Genomic DNA, 20,143 nt, shown 5'->3' on the forward strand with positions numbered 1-20,143 from the left:
CTCAAGTCGGAGAAAGGACTAGGAAGCTTCTTTTTCCAGTTACATATAGAAATAAGAGGTCTTGCATGAGAAACCTCAATCAACCCTACATCTTAAGCAGGTTTTGAGTCTGAGTTTATACTAATTTGCATTGTGGAGCAGGTCTAGCCAAGAAATTAACATGACAGTCAGTCTCTAATCTGTGTGTCTGTCTACCTACCTACCTACCAGTCAGGCCAAAGAGATTCCCACAAGTACGTTAAAAGAAGAAAGTCTGATAACAAATAATTAGTAAGAATGAATGAATAAATAAGTAAATAACACAAAGGAACACTCTACCACAAGGAGGAGTACTCATCACATCAAATGAGAAAATACCGTAAGAAAGTGAGATAATGCAGCAATCTGAAAGATATTTTACCATAATGTGTTTAAAATGATTAGTGATTAAAAAAAGAAATTGAAATCAAAGGGAAAGAATACCGTACTTTGAGGAATCATAAGGGACTTCCACCAAACAACCAAAAAAGTCATTAAATGCAGATTGTTCTGGACAAATTAAGCAGCAAATTTGACATAGTCTGAAGAGACTTAGAATATATGACTGAGAAAATTATCACAAAATCCATCATCTATAAAGAGATGTACCCCCTACTGTAGAGGTGAGGTTTAAAAAAAGTGTGTGTATGTGTGTATATACACATGTGTATATATGTGTATGTGTATATACGTATATATGTATATATGTGTGTATATATGTATATGTATGTATATACATATATGTGTGTGTATGTATATACATATGTATGTCATATATATGACAGAAGATAGGAAGGAATTTTAAGAGAGCCAGAGGCTATACTGCAATGATTGAACACATTTCTGACAAGAGCTTTAGAAGGAGAGAATAGAGAGATTGGAGGAAAGGCAAAACTTAGAATTTTCCAAAATTGAGCAAAAATATAAATCTTGTTTCAAGAACAGAGAGCCTTGAACAGACTAAATAAAAATAAACTCTTATCTAAAAGCATTGTAGTTAAAATAGTAAAACACCAGGGCCAAAAAGAAGAATCTTAAAGGCAACTAGAGAAAAAAGATGACCTCTAATAAAACAAGTATGTCAATAATAAATTTCTCAATATGGAAAGTCAGAAAGCACAAATGAGATCTTCAAGGAGCTGTCAACCTAGGAGAAAGTAACTGTCAGCCTGGCTGAATTATCATTCTAGAATGAGGCAAAATACATTTTGAGACAAAGACTGAAAGTTTACCTATGTCAAACTTCAAACAAAATATATTAAAGAAAAGCTTAAATGTGAAGAGAAAAAATGTAAATCTTTACAAGAGAATATGAAAGAACATGTTTGTGATCTTGGGGCGTAGAAGACTTTGTTAAACAGGCCCTAAAACCACAAGCTTCAATAGGAAAAGAGAGATAAATTTTCACTAGATTAAAACAGCAGGCTCTTGGCTGGGCGCGGTGGCTCACACCTGTAATCCCAGCACTTTGGGAGGCCGAGGCGGGTGGATCACGAGGTCAAGAGTTCGAGACCAGCCTGACCAATATAGTGAAACCCCGTCTCTACTAAAAATACAAAAGTTAGCTGGGCGTAGTGGCGCATGCCTGTAGTCCCAGCTGCTTGGGAGGCTGGGGCAGGAGAATCGCTTGAACCCGGGAGGCAGAGGTTGCAGTGAGCCGAGATGGCACCACTGCATTCCAGCCTGGGCAACAGGGCGAGACTCTGTCTCAAAAAACAAAAATAGTTAAAAAAAAAAAAAAACCGGCAAGCTCTTGTTCAACACAAGACATCATACACAAAGTTTAAAGACAATCTACTGAAAGATAATGACAATGCATGTAACTATTAGAAGATTAACATCCAGAATACAAAAAAAGCCAAAAATCACTAAGAACACAAAAAAATGGACAATGGATATGCAAAAGCAATCACAGAAGTTAGGACTCGTATGTCCAATGAACATATGAAGAGTAGCTCAGGCCAGGCGCTCTGACTCATGCCTGTAATCCCAGCACTTTGGGAGGCTGAGGCAGGAAGATTGCTTGAGCCCAGGAGTTCAAGACCAGGCTGAGCAGCAAGGAAGACCCCAACTCTAGAAAATATTTTTAAAAATTAGCTGGATGTGGTGATGTGTGCCTGTAGTCCCAACAACTTGGGAGGCTGAAACAGGAGGATCACTTGAACCTAGGAGATTGAGGCTGCAGTGAGCCATGTTCACACCACTGCACTCCAGCTTGGGTGACAGAGCAAGACCCTGTCTTAAAAAAAAAAAAGAAAAGAAAATATGAACTCTATCACTATGCTGGTAGGAATATAAACAGTAAGTCAGTGTGGAGAATAAATCAATAACTCTCTATTGAGAATCAAAGGGAGCACATTACTACCAGTATTTTTAACTCTACATAGATATCCTACGGAACTCCACACATGCACAAGAAGAATCATACAAGGGTATATATCACAGCACTATCTATTATATGAAAAGGTGGAAACAATATTATTGTCCACAGTAGTCTAACAGATGAAAAATTCATTTTCATTCATTCAGTATAATGAACTAGATTTATAATCTGTTAACATGGATAAACCTCCAAACATACTGCTGAGTGGAAAAAAACAAGTTATGACATGATACATCCATGATTCTATTTCAGTAAGAATTAAAAACACATAAAGCAATGTTATATGAATACTAACATGTGTAGTGAAAGTATACAAATGGTTGTATAGACTTTGGTGGCTGGTTCTGGAGAGGAAGAGATGAAAAGGAGTAGAGATTGGGCTTTAATTTTTTTTTTTTTTTAATACAGAAAATTACATCAGTTTAAATCTGTGTGGTCAGTAATATGTGTCTGTTGATGATATGGTTTGGCTGTGTCTCCACCCAAATCTCATCCTGAATTGTAACTCCCACAATTCCCATGTGTCATGGGAGGAACCCGGTGGGAGGTAATTGAATTATGGGGGGCAGGTCTTTCCTGTGCTGTTTCATGATAGTGAATGAGTCTCATGAGATCTGATGGTTTTAAAAAATGGGAGTTTGCCTGCATAGCCTCTCTCTTTTTGCGTGCCACCATCCACATAAGATGTGACTAATGTTCCTCCTTGCCTTCCACCATGACTGTGAGGCTTCCCCAGCCATGTGGAGCTGTGAGTCCATTAAACCTCTTTCTTTTTTAAATTGCCCAGTCTTGGGTGTGTCTTTATCAGTACCCTGAAAACAAACTAATACCATAAATTGGTACCAGTAATGTGGGGCATTGCTGAAAAGATACCTGAAAATTTGGAAGTGACTTAGGAACTGGGTAACAGGTAGAGGTTGGAACAGTTTGGAGGGCTCAGAAGAAGACAGGAAAATGTGGGAAAATTTGGAACTTCCTAGAAACTTGTTGAATGACTTTGACCAAAAGCCTGATAGTGAAATGGAAATAAGGTCCAGGCTGAGGTAGTCTCAGATGGAGATGAGGAACTTGTTGGGAACTGGAGCAAAGGTGACTCATTATGTTTCAGCAAAGGGATTGGTGGCATTTTGTCCCTGCCCTAGAGATTTGTGGAACTTTGAACTTGAGAGAGATGATTTAGGGTATCTGGTGGAAGAAATTGCTAAGCAACAAAACATTCAAGAGGTGACTTGGGTGCTGTTAAAGGCATTCAGTTTTATAAAGGAAGCAGAGCATAAAAGTTAGGAAATTTTGCAGTCTGACAATATGATAGAAAACAAAAACCCATTTTCTGAGGAGAAATTCAAGCAGGCTGAAGAAATTTGCATAAGTAACAAGCTGAATGCTGATCCCCAAGACAACAGGAAAATGTCTCCAGGGCATGTCAGAGGTCTTCACGGCAGCCCCTCCCATCACAGGCCCAGAGGCCTGTGGAAAAAAAAAAATGATTTTGTGGGCTGGGCCCAGAGTCCTTTTGCTGTATACCGTCTAGGGACCATGTGCCCTGCGTCTCAGGTGCTCCAGCCTTGACTAAAAGGAGCCAAGGAACAGCTCGGGCTGTGGCTTCAGAGTGTGCAAGCCCCAAGCCTTGGCAGCTTCCACGTGGCGTTGAGCTTGTGGGTACACAGAAGTCAAGAATTGAGGTTTGCAAACCTCTGCCTAGATTTCTGAAGATGTATGGAAACACCTGGATGCCAAGACAGAAGTTTGCTGCAGGGGCGGGGCCCTCACAGAGAACCTCTGCTAGGGTAGTGCAGAAGGGAAATGTGGGATCGGAGCCCCCACACAGTGTCCCTACAGGGGCACCACCTAGTAGAGTGGTCTCACTGTTACCTAGCCTAGTGCAGTGACGCAATCATGGCTCACTGTAGCCTCAGCCTCTTGGGCTCAAGTGATCCTCCCACCTCAGCCTCCTGAGTAGCTGGGACTACAGACACATGCCACCACACTGAGCAAATGCCACTGTCCTCCGGACCCCAGGATGGTAGACCCACTGACAGCTTGCACTATTTGCCTGGAAAAGCTGCAGACACTCAATGCCAGCTTATGAAAGCAGCCGGGAAGGAGGCTGTACCCTGCAAAGCCACCGGTGCAGAGCTGCCCAAGACCATGGGAGCCCATCCCTTGCATCAGCATGACCTGGATATGAGACCTAGAGTCAAAGGAGATCATTTTGGTGTTTTAAAATTTGACTGCCCTGCTTAATTTCAGACTTGCATGGGCCTCGTAACTCCTTTGTTTTGGCCAATTCATCCCATTTGGAACAGCTGTATTTAACAAATACCTGTACCCACATTATATCTAAGAAGTAACGAGCTTGCTTTTGATTTTACAGGCTCATAGGCAAAGGGACTTGCTTTGTCTCAGATGACACTTTCAACTGTGGACTTTTGGGTTAATGTTGAAATGAGTTAAGATTTTGGGGCACTGTTGGGAAGGCGTGATTGGTTTTGAAATGTGAGGACATGAGATTTGGAGGGGCCAGCGGCAATATGATGTGGTTTGGCTGTGTCCCCCACCCAAATCTCATCTTGAATTGTAAGCCCCACAATTCCCACGTGCCGTGGGAGGAACCTGGTGGGAGGTGATTGAATTATGGGGGTGGATCTTTCCTGCGCCGTTCTCGTGATAGTGAATGAGTCTCATGAGATCTGATTGTTTTAAAAAACGGGAGTTTGCCCACACAACCTCTCTCTTTTTGCCTGCTGCCATTCATGTAAGATGTGACTTACTCCTTGCCTTCCGCCATGATTGTGAGGCTTCCCCAGCCACATGGAACTGTAAGTCCAATGAAACCTCTTTCTTTTTTAAATTGCCCAGTCTCAGGTATGTCTTTACCAGCAGTGTGCAAATGGACTGATACAGTTATATTTTATTAAGGTTCATATGAAATATTTTACTTATTAAAATAAAACGTTTCAAATGAACGTGCAAAGTAAAATTAAAATGGAGGAAAGGGTGGTGAGCAAAGGACGCCTGGTAATGAAAGAATCGTTCCAGGAGCCTATCAGGACGTGGAGTCTGTGTTCTAACCTCTCTGTCACAAGCAAAGGACCTTTTACATTTGAAATATTAGTTCAAGGGATTCTGTTGGCTTTTCTGCCAAGTTAGAAACATGGCTTTGGGAGTTGGTAAACAATTGAACTTTTGGGGGTAATTTCAGGTTTTCGAGCATCCTTTTTCTGACTACTAAAGGCAGTTGTTAGAAATGTCACTTTTCTGTTGTGTAACCATAGTCCTCAGGTACTGGATCATCAGATAAGAGAGACTAAGGGCTCTGCAATCTTAGTAGATGAAGAATAACAGATAAAGTGTTCCTCAGGTCCAGTATCTAGGCTTTTAGTGCAGGTTCTCTGGGGCCCAGGATGTATTTCTAGGGGTCCTCTAGGAAATAGCAACCATCAGATAGAAAGGAAACAACTATCTAGCTCATAGGACTGGCTCATAGGCAGAAAGCACCTACTGGCCAGTGAAACCTGAGGTGTGGCACCTCTCTTCTCATAGACTTCCTGGATCTTTCCCCTGTGAGATGCTGCTGCCCTAGCTGTAGATTTTCACCACAGTGTCCCTCAATACCTTGTTGGAACCTGAGGAAATTTACAAAATTATTTCAGTAATTTGCAGCCGTTTAGAAGAAGTGACTTATGCTAAATGCCAATTAAGTACTTCAAAACCAGTAGCCCTGGACAATGGAATTCTCTTTCCAGTTAAAACTGGTGAAGCTCCTGACAATATTTGTTTTATTTAAATGAACTTTTAATTTTAGAATAGTTTTACAGTTACAGAGAAGTTGCAGAGATAATACAAAAAGTTCCTTTACACCCCTGCACCCAGTTTCCCCTATCGTTAACATCTTACAATATATCTAGAGAGTATTTTTAAGACATCAATTTCTACCTTATTTGGGGATGTGGACATGTTTTATTCACAAATTTGATACCTCAAAGATTCTATGGACATGAAAGTATATAGCACAATTAAATGATTTTTCGTATATAAAGTAACCTGAAAATAAAAACGAGTGCCTTAGCAAAATTATGGACATCTTTTAAAATTACTGCCATGGTGCTTTGTACATCTCAGGGCTCCACAAACATTTATTGAAAGAATAAGCAAGTGAATGCAGATGCATTGTCTCTCTGTGTCCTATTGAGAACCTCAAGTTCTTAAAGCTTTCAGAAAAGGTCAAATTACCTCATATATAACTTGTTCTGCCTTACCTAGGTTTGAATTATTACTACTGATTGGCTTAAGACATAATTTATCCTTTCTTTTTTTTGAAATCAAAATGATTTTGAGACAGGGTCTCACTGTCACCCAGTCTGGAGTGCAGTGGCGCAATCATGGCTCACTGTAGACTCAGCCTGCTGGGCACAAGTGATCCTCCCACCTCAGCCTCCTGAGTAGCGGGACTGCAGATGCGTGCCACCACACTGAGCTAATTTTTGTTTTTTTTTGTACAGATGGGGTTTCACCGTGTTGCCCATGGTGAACTCCTTGACTGGGATCAAGCAATCCGCCTACCTCGGCCTCCCAAAGTGCTGGAATTATAGGCATGAGCCATGTGGCTGGTCAATTTATTCTTAATGATACAGAATTTTTCTCGGCCCCTTCACCAGACTCGTAAAAGGGGCGCCCCGTCTACTTGGTCCACTGTGCTCAACCCCTTGCAGGAGGGAGCGTGTGAGCAAGCGAGCATAGGATCTGGCCAGCTGCTCTGGGTGCCAAGACAGGAACAAGCTCTGTGTGGGGCCTGTGGCCAGACCAGGCATGTCACCTTGAGGGGAACGCAGTGGCTCCTGAGTGAGGTGCCCACGATCCTGAAGCCCTAGAAAGGGGTATTACGGCGCTCCTTTAGTTCTGCTGTCTGCAGATGGTGGTGTTAGTAGCTCAGCTGGCCCCTTGCCTCGTCGTGTGGGGCAGCCGCCCTCCACCTGCAAAGGCAAAGGGCCGGTGTGACAGCCTTTCTGGGTACCCATGCTTGGTGGGTCCCAAGCTCTTGTCCAGCATCCAAGAAGAATGAGGTCACGTGGATGATTGAAAGATGGTGAAGGCCAAGAATTTTATTGAGCGATGAAAATGGCTCTCAGTGGAGAGGAGAGCTGAATGGGGGATGAGAAGGGCAGGTTGTCTTCCCTGAAGTCAGGTTGTCTCTCCCCTGAAGTCAGGCCATCTCCTCCTCTACCAACTGATTCTGGTGTCTTTATAAGCCCAGGATAGGGAGTGTGTGCTGATTGGTTTATAATTATGCGAAAAAGGTTAAAGCGAAGACTCCACTCAAAGGAAAGCATAACAGTGTAGAAAACCCATTAGGAAAGGGTAGGTATATGTAAAATGAGGGAAGGGTGGGGATCAATCAGAGGAAAGTGTGCCAAACAGGAGGACAAGTTTTCGGTTCGTCCTAGGAATTAACTTGTAGCTTGACTTTCAGGCTTTAAACTGTCTTTGGCATGGAGGCGGGGTTTCACTGGGGACTTGCCCCTATCTGTCTAGGCATTTGACTGCCTCCTGTCACTATAATTAATATCACAAATCCTTGGTGTTACCTCCATCTAGCCACTTATTTTAAACTACCAGTAGGTAACAACAAATGCCTATTATTTGCCCTGCTCACTGTATCCTGGTGAACACTAAAGCATACACTTTTGGGTTTTTTAAAAATATATTTTTTCTGTCTTTAAGACTATAGATTTTGCTTCAATATACAATTGAGCAATGCTATATCCTGTACTACTTTATCACAAAAGGTTTCATCTTGGGGTAATACCAACATAGGCATTATTATATGGAAAAATCACATTTCATAGTGCCCAAATATACTTTTAAAGTCTATAAATCCAAGTAAACAGAAGAAACTGGAATGTTTTCATAGAGAAAAATAAACAGTATTTATTTGGAAAGTAGACTATTCAGCAATTAATCTTTTTATATATTTCAGGATTCAGCTGTGGAAGTGATTATGTCAAAACAACTTTCTCTCAATGCTCAAGAAAGCATGAAAAACACTGACGATGAGCAGAAAGTCAATGAGCTGCAAAATCAACCTTTAGAATTAGATATTATGTTAAGAAATGAACAATTAGAAGAGATAGAGGTATGGAAACATAAAAACACTGACAACATGATTGCATCATTTATCCAGTGCAATACAATATATTTTAATTGCCAAAAACTTGCTTGTACAGAGTGAAAAGTCTTATTTAACCTTTGCCTGATGATCAATTTGGTAACTATATAATTATGTACTAAGTAAGTTGTATAAATCTTTCCATTTAGAAAGTAGAAGAGTTTAATGAACATTAGTCTTCTTTCTGTTTCACAAAGTTCCTAAAAACTTAGTGACAAAATTTGGAGATTTTGACTTGCCATCATTCCTTTTCTTACAAGTATATATTCTTCTGATTTTGACAAATGTATTTTTCCTAACAATCAGTGCGATGAGGTTCCTCCACCTTTGTTTTTACATCTGTGTTTACATAGTTACGTTTATGTATTTATGGGCTTCCAGCTGTGTAATCTAAAAATCCAATACATGGCCATATTTTAAAAAGTGAAACTGCAGCCAGACATGGTGGCTCATGTCTGTTATCCCAGCACTTTGGGAGGCTGAGGTCGGAGGATTGCCTGAGTCTAGGAGTTGGAGACCAGCCTGGGCAACATTGTGAGACCCCATCTCTATCAAAAAAATACAAAAATTATTTAGGCAAGATGGTGTGTGCCTGTAGTTTCAGCTACTCAGGAGGCTGAGACAGGAGGATCGCTTGAACCCAGGAGTTCAAGGTTGCAGTGAGGTGAGATGGTGGCACTGCATTCCAGCCTAGATGATGGAGCGAGATCCTGTCTCTAAAAAAAAAAAAAAAGAAGAAGCAAACTATAAACGATCCATGCAATTAACACGCATCTAAAATAGGAAAGATGGGTGATGTATGTAAATAATAAAATTAAGATGAATCTCCCTTTAGATATTGCAGAACTCTTTAAGATAATAGAGTGATCTAATTTACATTAAATGTTGGACCAATGGTGAATTTTAGACTAGATTTTAACATGATTCTTGGGAATAAAAATCTTTTAAATATTAGGGATATGGTGGTTCATGCCTGTCATCCCAGTCCTTTGGGAGGCTGAGCTAGGAAGACTGTTTGAGGCCAGGAGTTCAAGACCAGCCTGGGCAATATAGCAAGACTCTTGGCTCCACAAAAATAAAAATAAAAAAATTATCTGGGTGTGGTGACATGCACCTGTAGTCCTAGCTATGTGGGAGGGTGAGGTGGGAGACCTGAGCCCAGGAATTTTAGGTTACAGTGAGCTATGACTGCACCCTGCACTCCAGCCTGAGTGACAAAATAACAATAATTTTTAAAGGTTACAACTTTAGTTACCCTGTGTGCAAATGAGTTACCCTCTTCTTGAGATAGAGTGTGTTATCTCAAAGAGGAAAGAAGATGAATGAATTAATGCATAAATAAGTGAGTGTTTATTGACTGATCTGTTTGACTTATTTTTAGGAATTATATACCCAGTTGGAAGCAAAGAAAGCAGCCATTAAGCCACTGGAACAAATGGAATGTCTTAACAAAACAGAAACTGGGGCCTTGGTTCTTCACAATATAGGATATTCGGCACAGCACTTGGACAATTTGCTTCAGGCACTTATTACTTTAAAGAAAAACAAAGAAAGCCAATATTGTCTCCTCAGAGATTTTCAGGAACACCTCGCTGCAGTTGAATCCTCCGTGAAAGCCTTGTTGACGGACAAGGAAAGTCTAAAAGTGTAAGTGTAAGCATTTAGGACTTGTATTCTTTTTATTCAAGCACAACCATCTGCCACCTTGGACAGGCCCAGGGTTTTAAGAGTTTATTTTGTGAAAGGATATTATGATTTTAAAACCACAGTATGGAAATTTATTTCGTATGGATGCTGTCTTTGTTTGGGCTGCTGTAACAAAATACTGCAGACTAAGTGGCTTATAAAAAAGCGGAAAATCATTTCTCACTGCCTTGGAGGGTGGGAAGTCCAAGATCAAGGCAGCAGAAGATTCAGTGTCTGACGAGGGCCTGCCAGTTCACAGATGGCATGTCTTAGCTGTGTCCTCACATGGTAGCAGGAGCTGTGCAGCTCTCTGGAGTCTCTTTTATAAGGGCTCTACTCCTATTCATAAGGGCTCCACCCTGATGACCTAATCACTCCTTAAAGTTCCTAACTCTTAGTGCTATTACGTTGGTGATTAGGTTTCAAAATGTGAATTTTAAGGGATACACATTCAGACCATAGCAGAAGCCATTTGAGGAAACTGTGGGTTTCATGCAAAAAATTATTTAAATCATTGAATATGTTTTATAAAGTAATTGATGAAACAATTCATGCTATAAATATCTACAAAATAGATTTATGTTCTATGGAATTCAGTGTTATTTTTGTCAAGAATTCTAAACTATGTGGGCAGGGGAGAGAAACATATGTAATTATTTAGTATCAGCATAATTAGTTAAATAGTTTGGTATATATTGAATATATATGTATTGGAATGGTTTCTTTTAAAATGTATGCACTCCTTTTGGCTTTGAAAATGATGGTAAATGGCATTAAATTTAGTCTTCATATGTAAATATTTTCTCATTATTAAAAAGTTTATTTTAGGCCAGATGTGGTTGGTCACACCTGTAATCCCAGCACTTTGGGAGGCTGAGGCAAGTGGATCACTTAAGGTCAGGAATTCGAGACCAGCTTGGCCAACATGGTGAAACCCTGTTTCTACTAAAAATACAAAAAAAGTTAGCCAGGCACACACCCGTAATTCTAGCTACTTGGGAGGCTGAGGCAGGAGAATCTTTTGAACCTGGGAGGTTAGAGGTTGCAGTGAGCCGAGATCACACCACTGCATTCCAGCCTGGGTGACAGAGCGAGACTCTGTCTCAAAAAAAAAAAAAAAAAGTTTAGTTTGTACTTGCATTTAATTGGGGTTTACTTTCAGTAATAGCCCTTGAGGAAACAATTTTAGGTTAGCTTGATGATTACAGCTTTTTCTTCAGTATCTTTCCCTTTGTTGGAAAGATGACAAGGGAGTTGGATATTATGGTAATATCTCTCAGTCCTAGACTAACCTTTTTACAAGCACTTTACAGTTTACAGAATATTTTTATGTACGTTTTTCCCTTCACTCTTCATTTTTTTCCTGTGGCTATTCATTTTTAGGATACTCATTTTCTTTTTTTTTTTTTTTTTTCACTCAAAGTAAAAGCCAAGATGCTCATTTTATAAGAGAGTTTTCTACACCAAGTGAAAGCCACAGTAAACAAGATTCTGATTTTTATTTTAAGGATAGATCATTTTTACAGACAGCCTAATTTTTTCTGTGAATTTAGAGCAGAATTAATTTCTTCTAATGATATTTATCCATATTTTAATGTAGAATAAGCATTAAATATTAACAAGCTCTATTTTTATTTTTCTAGAGGATCACTGGACAGTGTAACATATCTGGACAAAATTAAAAAATTCATAGCATCCATAGAAAAAGAGAAAGATTCTTTAGGCAACTTGAAAATCAAATGGGAGAATTTATCAAACCATGTGACTGACATGGATAAGAAATTGTTAGAAAGCCAGATTAAGCAACTTGAACATGGTTGGGAACAAATGGAACAACAGATTCAAAAGAAGTATTCTCAGCAGGTAGTGGAATATGATGAATTTACAACCCTCATGAATAAGATACGGGACATTGAGATTTCTCTGCAACAGCAGCAGCAACATCTACACTTAAGGCTGAAGTCTCCAGAAGAACAGGCATTGAACCAAAGCATGATTGCCTTGACCACTGACCTCCAGGCTACCAAGCATGGATTTTCTGTTTTAAAGGGGCAAGCTGAACTTCAGATGAAGAGGATTTGGGGAGAAAAAGAAAAGAAGATTTTGGAGGATGGAATAAATAACTTGAAGAAACAATGGGAAACACTGGAGCCATTACACTTAGAAGCAGAAAATCAGATTAAGAAGTGTGACAAAAGGAACAAGATGAAAGAGACTATCTTATGGGCCAAGAATTTGTTGGGCGAACTTATTCCCTCCATTTCCCTTCTCCCAGATGACATTCTTTCACAGATCAGAAAGTGCAAAGTGACACATGATGGCATTCTAGCTAGGCAGCAGTCTGTGGAATCGTTGGCTGAAGAGGTCAAAGATAAGGTTCCTAGCCTTACAACCTATGAGGGCAGTGATTTAAATAATACCCTAGAGGACTTACGGAATCAATACCAAATGCTGGTTTTAAAATCAACTCAAAGATCACAGCAATTAGAATTTAAGTTGGAAGAAAGAAGCAATTTTTTTGCAATAATAAGGAAGTTGCAACTTATGGTTCAAGAAAGTGAAGCACTGATAATTCCCAGAGTGGAGACAACTGCCACGGAAGCTGAACTAAAACATCACCATGTTACTTTGGAGGCATCTCAGAAGGAATTGCAAGAAATTGACAGTGGAATCTCAACACATCTTCAGGAACTAACAAACATCTATGAGGAGCTTAATGTGTTTGAAAGATTATTTCTGGATGATCAGTTGAAAAACCTTAAGATTAGGACCAACAGAATACAAAGATTAATTCAGAATAAATGTAATGAAGTAGAACACAAGATAAAGTTTTGCAGAGAATTCCGTGAAAAAACGTCAGCGCTTCAGGAGGAGGTTGACAGTATACAGCACAATGAACTACTACTTAATCAAGAAGTAAATAAAGGTGTTAAAGAGGAGATCTATAATCTTAAAGACAGACTCACCGCTATTAAGTGTTGCATCTTACAGGTATTGAAACTTAAAAAAGTGTTTGACTATATTGGACTAAACTGGGATTTTTCACAACTTGACCAATTACAAACCCAAGTATTTGAAAAAGAAAAGGAACTTGAAGAAAAAATTAAGCAGTTGGACACATTTGAGGAAGAACATGGCAAATATCAGGCATTACTAAGTAAAATGAGAGCTATTGATTTGCAAATTAAGAAAATGACTGAAGTAGTACTAAAAGCTCCTGATAGCTCTCCAGAAAGCAGATTGCTCAATGCCCAAATTTTAAGTCAGAGAATTGAGAAAGCCAAGTGTTTATGTGATGAGATAATAAAGAAATTAAATGAAAATAAGGTCTTTGATGACTCATTCAAAGAGAAAGAAATACTACAAATAAAGCTGAATGCTGAAGAAAATGATAAGTTATACAAAGTTCTCCAAAACATGGTATTAGAACTCTCACCAAAAGAATTGGATGAAAAGAATTTTCAGGACAAACTAGAAACTTCCTTACATGTTTTAAATCAGATAAAATCTCAATTACAGCAGCCTTTACTTATAAATTTGGAAATTAAACATATTCAAAATGAAAAGGACAATTGTGAAGCATTTCGCGAGCAAGTTTGGACAGAAATGTGCAGTATTAAAGCTGTGACTGCTATTGATAAGCAAAGAGAAGAAGAAAAGTCTTCTGAAGCGAGTGACGTGGAGACAAAACTACGTGAGTTTGAAGATCTTCAGATGCAGCTTAACACAAGCATTGATTTGCGCACAGTAAGTTTTAAAAATTGGGCAGTTAGTGGCTGGGTGCGGGAGCTCACGCCTGTAATACCAGCATTTTGGGAGACCAACGCTGGCAGATCACTTGAGGCCAGGTAGAGACCAGCCTGGCCAACATGGCAAAACTGCATCTCTACTAAAAATACAAAAAAAAACCCCAAAAAATTAGCTGGGTATGGTGGCACATGCTTGTAATCCCAGCTACTCGGGAGGCTGAGGTACAAGAATCACTTGAACCAGGGTGGCGGAAGTGAGTCAAGATCGTGCCACTGCACTCCAGCCTGGGTGACCAAGTGAGACTCTGTCTCAAAAAAAATAAATAAGTAAAATAAAATAAAATTGGGCAGTTAGTGCATCTATTTTTATTTTGTGATTTTCTGTTTTGCTAATGTCTGTAGTTCTAAAGAAGCTATAGGTTCTACACGGAAATTCTCTACAGAAAGATAGCCATTTTCAAAAATTACAGTGAACTGGTTTGTAATCCTGACTCATACTGCATTTAAATGCAGTGCCTCCTAGTTTAGAAAAGGACAAATCTGACTCCTTTATTTCTGGTTTCCTCGTAGTCTCTCTTGAGCTCAGAGCATTTTTTAAAATTTGTTTTCTGTTTTGTTTTTAGAGGTAATAAGATATAATGGAAGAATTACAGTGTAGAGGGAAGAACACCAAATAATAACTAACATTTATGTAGAACTTACAGTGTTGGAGGCACTGTGCTAAAAATTTCATGTTGAATTTTCATAGCAACTCTGTGAGATGGGTGCTATTATTAGCCCCGTTTAAAAATAAGGAAATCGAAGTTTAGAAACATGAAGATTTTTCTTAGAGTCCTGAGAACAGTAACAGAACCGAGCAGGGAACATCACATTCAGGCTCATGGGCCAAATCCTTCCCACAGTGCCTGGTTTTTATAAATGAAGTTTTATTGGAATATAGCCATTTGTTTTTGTATTGAGTGTATTTGTTTTCATGCTATAGCAGCAGAGTTGAGTAAATTGTGATTATTTGCTCACCTGTGTTGGAAAGTGACTCCAGCACACTCCATTCCCTTCCTTTTGATAGAGAGGATATCTTAGGCATCATTGAAATTCACACTGTGCTGAATATAATGCCATACATAGTGTTTTCAGATTGATCACATTAAATTTATAGAAGGGGAAATTAACTCCCTTTTCTAATTTGAAGAGCTATTAAGAGATACTATATTTGGAATATTTTGATAGGTGTAAATGCTATGGAAATATGAAGTATTATGAACTTATATTCCTTAAATACTTTTGTAATAAATGAGTAATTTGAGTATTTCTCCACTTGCATTTTAATACAGTTTCAGGAAACAATGTGCACAAATCCCAAAAATAATAGGATTAGAACTGAACTGGACCTTTTTTTATTTCAACTATATTTGTTATTTCAATGAGATGACTGAAGTCTGGAGACATTCATTCAATGATGTAGCTAAACTAAAGTTAGTGGCAGAGAAATTAGTTTAAAAACTTAAAAGATCTGGAGATTTTGTTTTCTTTTCATTTGTTCACAAATACTGATTAAGGTTATATACATTAAACATAATTCATTGTTTTATTTAATTCATAGTCTAGTACAAGAGTTCCAAAGCAGGAAGATAAATTAATAGACATTGTTCTTGAGATGTTATTTTGAACTTAGATTATTTTTCTTATTAAATGTGAAAACAACTTTGATTTTGTTTTGTTTTGAGACGGAGTCTCGTTCTGTCGCCTAGGCTGGAGTGCAGTGACACTATCTTGGCTCACTGCAACCTCCGCCTCCTGGGTTCAAGCAATTCTCCTGCCTCAGCCTACTAAGTAGCTGGGACTACAGGCACGCGCCACCATGCCCAGCTAATTTTTGTATTTTTAGTAGAGATGGGGTTTCACCATATTGGCCAGGCTGGTCTTGAACTCCGGACCTCGTGATCCACCTGCCTTGGCCTCCCAAAGTGCTGGGATTATAGGTGTGAGCCACCACGCCCAGCCTGGAAACAACTTTTTAAATGCAATGTTATTCACTTAGAAATAATAGTGTAATATTGTCAAACTGTAAATATGTGAATGCTAACTCTTATGAGACTTAAAGACATATTATGAATGTACCACAAAAACTTAAGAATGAGAAATTCCAAAAGTTTGACAATTTCGTCACAGCATTTAATCTCCTATTCACTAGAATGTCTTGAATGATGCTTATGAAAATCTAACACGCTATAAAGGAGCAGTCACCAGGGCAGTGGAGAGCATCACTTCCCTCGAAGCCATCATTATACCCTACAGAGTAGATGTTGGTAATCCAGATGAATCTCCAGAAATGCCTCTTCGAAAACAAGAGGAATTGGAATCCACAATAGCACACATCCAGGACCTCACTGAGAAACTGGGAATGATATCCAGCCCTGAAGCCAAACTACAACTTCAGTGTACTTTACAGGAACTAGTTTCTAAGAACTCAGCAATGAAGGAAACTTTCAAAGCACGGAAAAATGAGGCAGAAAGGTAGGTCTTCTTCCAAAGGTAATCTTTAAGAACATAAGAGATCATTTTAAGATATAATTAAACTATATTTTAATAGTTTTAAGAATATAAAATATAGGTTTTTTTCTCTATCATTAACACATACATTAGAGATAATTTGGAAAATATGGTAAAGTAGAAAAAAATTGCAATGTAAAGAAAGCTCTGGTAAATATTGTATTTCTTCTGTTTTTTTTTTTTTTCTTATTTAATATTGGGTACATACAATAGAGTGCTTATAAAAGTATATGCATGGTATAAGTAATAATGATAAAACTAACATCTTTGTACCCAAAGGTACATTATTAATTTGAGTTCTCTTGTGTGCTCCTCTCTCTTCTCAGAAATAACCATCCTTCTCCCAAATTTTGTTTACCATTTTCCTGACTATTATTGTACTTTTTTTTTTTTTTTGAGACAAAGTTTCGCTTTTGTTGCCCAGGCTGGAGTGCAATGGCACGATCTTGGCTCACTGCAACCTCCGCCTCCCGAGTTCAAGCAATTCTCCTGCCTCAGCCTCCCGAGTAGCTGGGATTACAGGCATACACCACCCATGTGTGGCTAATTTTTTGTATTTTTAGTAGAGATGGGATTTCTCCATGTTGGTCAGGCTGGTCTTGAACTCCCAGTTGTGCTTTTACTATGTGTTTGTGTGTCCTGTTTTCACAATTTCCAGCTAATACCTATTGTGTACATTCTTCTGTTACTTCTTTTTTTAATTTTTAATTTTTGTGAGTATATAGGTATATATATTTATGGCATATATGGAATATTTTGATACAGGTAATTGCTGTGTATTAATTGCATCAGGGTAGATGAGATATTCATCATTTCAAGCATTTATCTTTTGTGTTACAAACAATCCAACTGTACTCTTTTAGTTATTTTTAAATGTACGGTTAAATTATTATTGAATGTAGTCACTGTGTGGTGCTATCAATACTAGAGCTTATTCATTCTTTCTGTTATTTTGTACCCATTTACCATCTCCCTTCCACCTCCCCCACTACCCTTCCCAGCCTCTGGTAACCATCCTTGCTGCTCTCTGTGTTCACAAATTCAATTGTTTTGATTATTAGATCCCACAAATAAGTGGGAATATGTGATATTTGTCTTTCTGTGCCTTGCTTATTTCACTTAACATAATGACCTCCAGTTCCATTTATGTTGTTGCAAATAACAGGATCTCGGTTTTTTGGGTTTTTTTTAATGGCTAAATAGTACTCCTTTGTGTGTATATACCACATTTTCTTCATCCACTCATCTGTTGATGGACACTTGGGTTGCTTCCAAATCTTGACTATTGTGAATAATGCTGCACTAAACATGGGAGTACAGATATCTCTTCAATACACTGATTTCTTGTGGGTATATACACAGCAGTGGGATTCCAGGATCATATAGTAGCTCTATTTTTAGTTTTTTTGAGGCTCCTCCAAATAGTTCTCCATAGTGGTTGTACTGATTTGCATTACCACCAACAGCATATGAAGGTTCTCTTTTCTCCACATCCTTGCCAGCATTTATTATTGCCTGTCTTTTGGCTAAAAGCCATTGTAACTGGGTGAGATGATATCTCATTATAGTTTTGATTTACATTTCTCTGATGGTCAGTGATACTGAACACCTCCATATCTGTTTGCCATTTTTATGTCTTCTTTTGAGAAATGTCTATCCAGATCTTTTGCCCATTTTTTAATTGGATTATTACTTTTTTTCCTGTACAGTTATTTGAGCTCCTTATATATTCTGGTTATTAATCCCTTGTCACATGGGTAGTTTGCAAATATTTTCTCTCATTCTGTGGGTTGTCTCTTCACTTTGTTGATTATTTCCTTTGCTGTGCAAAAGCTTTTTAACTTGATGTTATCCTGTTTGTACATTTTTGCTTTGGTTGTCTGTGCCTGTGGAGTATTATTACTCAAGAAATCTTTGCCCATTCTGGTGTCCTAGAGAGTTTTTCCCAATGTTTTCCTTTAGTAGTTTCATAGGTCTTAGATTTAAGAATTTAATCCATTTTGATTTTAGTTTTGTATATGATGAGAGATAGGGGGTCTAGTTTCATTTTTCTAGTTGAAGATATAGATAGATAATCCAGTTTTCCCAGAACCATTTATTGATATCTTTCTATAGGTTTGGGAAGTTCTGTGTTATGATCTCTTTGAGTAAACTCTTTGAGTAAACTTTCAACCCATTATCTCTCCCTCTACCTCTTCTTTAAGGCTAATAACTCTTTTTTTCTCTTTTGAGACAGAGTCTCACTCTGTCACCCAAGCTGGAGTGCAATGGCACAGTCTTGGCTCATTGCAACCTCCCAGATTCAAGCAATTCTTATGCCTCAGCCTCCCAGGTAGCTGGGATTACAGGCACAAGCCACCACACTGGCTAATATTTTGTATTTTCAGTAGAGACAGGGTTTCCCCATGTCGGCCAGGCTGGTCTCGAACTCCTGACCTCAAGTAATCTGCCCTCCTCTGCCACCCAAAGTGTTGGGATTACAGGTGCGAGCCACTGTGTCCAGCCTAATAACTCTTAAAGGATTTACCTTTTGAGGCTATTTTCTAGATTTTGTAGGCATGCTTTATTTTTTTTCTATTCTTTTTTCTTTTATCTCCTCTGACTGTGTATTTTCAAATTGTGCTGTCTTCAAGCTTAGTAATTCTTTCTTCTGCTTGATCAATTCTGCTGGTAAGAGACTCTGATGCATTCCTCAGTATGTCCATTGCAGTTTTCAACCCTAGAATTTTGCTCGATTCTTTCTGATTATTTCAATCCCTTTGTTAAATTTATCTGATAGGATTTTGAATTCCTTCTCTGTTATCCTGAATTTCTTTGATTTTCCTCAAAACAGCTATTTTGAATTCTCTGTCTGAAAGGTCACATATTTCTCTCTCTGAAATTGGTTCCTGGTGCCTTATTTAGTTTGTTTGGTGAAGTCATTTTTTCATGGATGGTCTTGATGCTTGTGGATGTTTGTCAGTGTCTGGGTATTGAAGAGTCAGGTAATTATTTTAGTCACAATCTGGGGTTGTTTGTACTTGTCCTTCTTGGGCAGGCTTTCCAGGTATTCTAAGAGACTTGAGTGTTGCGATCTAAGTTTTTGGTCATGGTAGTCATATCTGCATTACGGGATACCCCCAGCCTAATAATGCTGTGGTTTTTGCAGAGTCGTAGAGCTACCATCTTGGTGGTCTTGTATAAGATCTGGAAGAATTCTCTGGATTAGGAGGCAGAGACTCTTATTGTTTTCCCTCACTTTCTCCCAAACAAACAGAATCTGTGTGCTGAGCTGCCTAGCGCTGGGGTAGAGGTGAAACAAGCACCCTTGTGGCAACCACTACAGGGAGCGCACTGGATCAGAGCTGAAATCAGCACAGCATCAGCACTGGGCCTTGCCCAAGGCCCTCTGTAAATAGTACCTGGCTATTGCCCATGTTTGCTCAAGGCCCTAGGGCTCTACAATCAACAGGTGATGAAGCCAGCCAGGCTTGTGTCCTTCCCTTAAGGGTGGCGAGTTGCCCCGCACCTAGGTGACTTCAGATATGCTGTCTGGGAGCCAGTGCCTGGAGTTGGAAACCTTAGGAATCTACCTGGTGCTGTGTGCTACTG

At 38.9% G+C, this 20,143-nt stretch overlaps 1 protein-coding gene across 12 annotated transcripts in view; it reads left to right on the plus strand.

The window, feature by feature from the left end:
• SYNE2 (spectrin repeat containing nuclear envelope protein 2) overlaps positions 1-20,143 on the plus strand; it is a 376,210-nt gene that overhangs the window by 187,730 nt on the left and 168,337 nt on the right. For all 12 annotated transcript variants that reach the window (XM_065548888.1, XM_065548887.1, XM_005561459.4 and 9 more), the window contains exons 46-49: positions 8,379-8,534; positions 9,949-10,214; positions 11,897-14,000; positions 16,194-16,516. In XM_065548888.1, coding sequence (XP_065404960.1) covers positions 8,379-8,534; positions 9,949-10,214; positions 11,897-14,000; positions 16,194-16,516 — 2,849 coding nt within the window. The remainder of the gene's footprint in view (positions 1-8,378; positions 8,535-9,948; positions 10,215-11,896; positions 14,001-16,193; positions 16,517-20,143) is intronic.

This window comes from Macaca fascicularis, chromosome 7, assembly GCF_037993035.2.
Source record: "Macaca fascicularis isolate 582-1 chromosome 7, T2T-MFA8v1.1".
Lineage (NCBI taxonomy): Eukaryota > Metazoa > Chordata > Mammalia > Primates > Cercopithecidae > Macaca > Macaca fascicularis.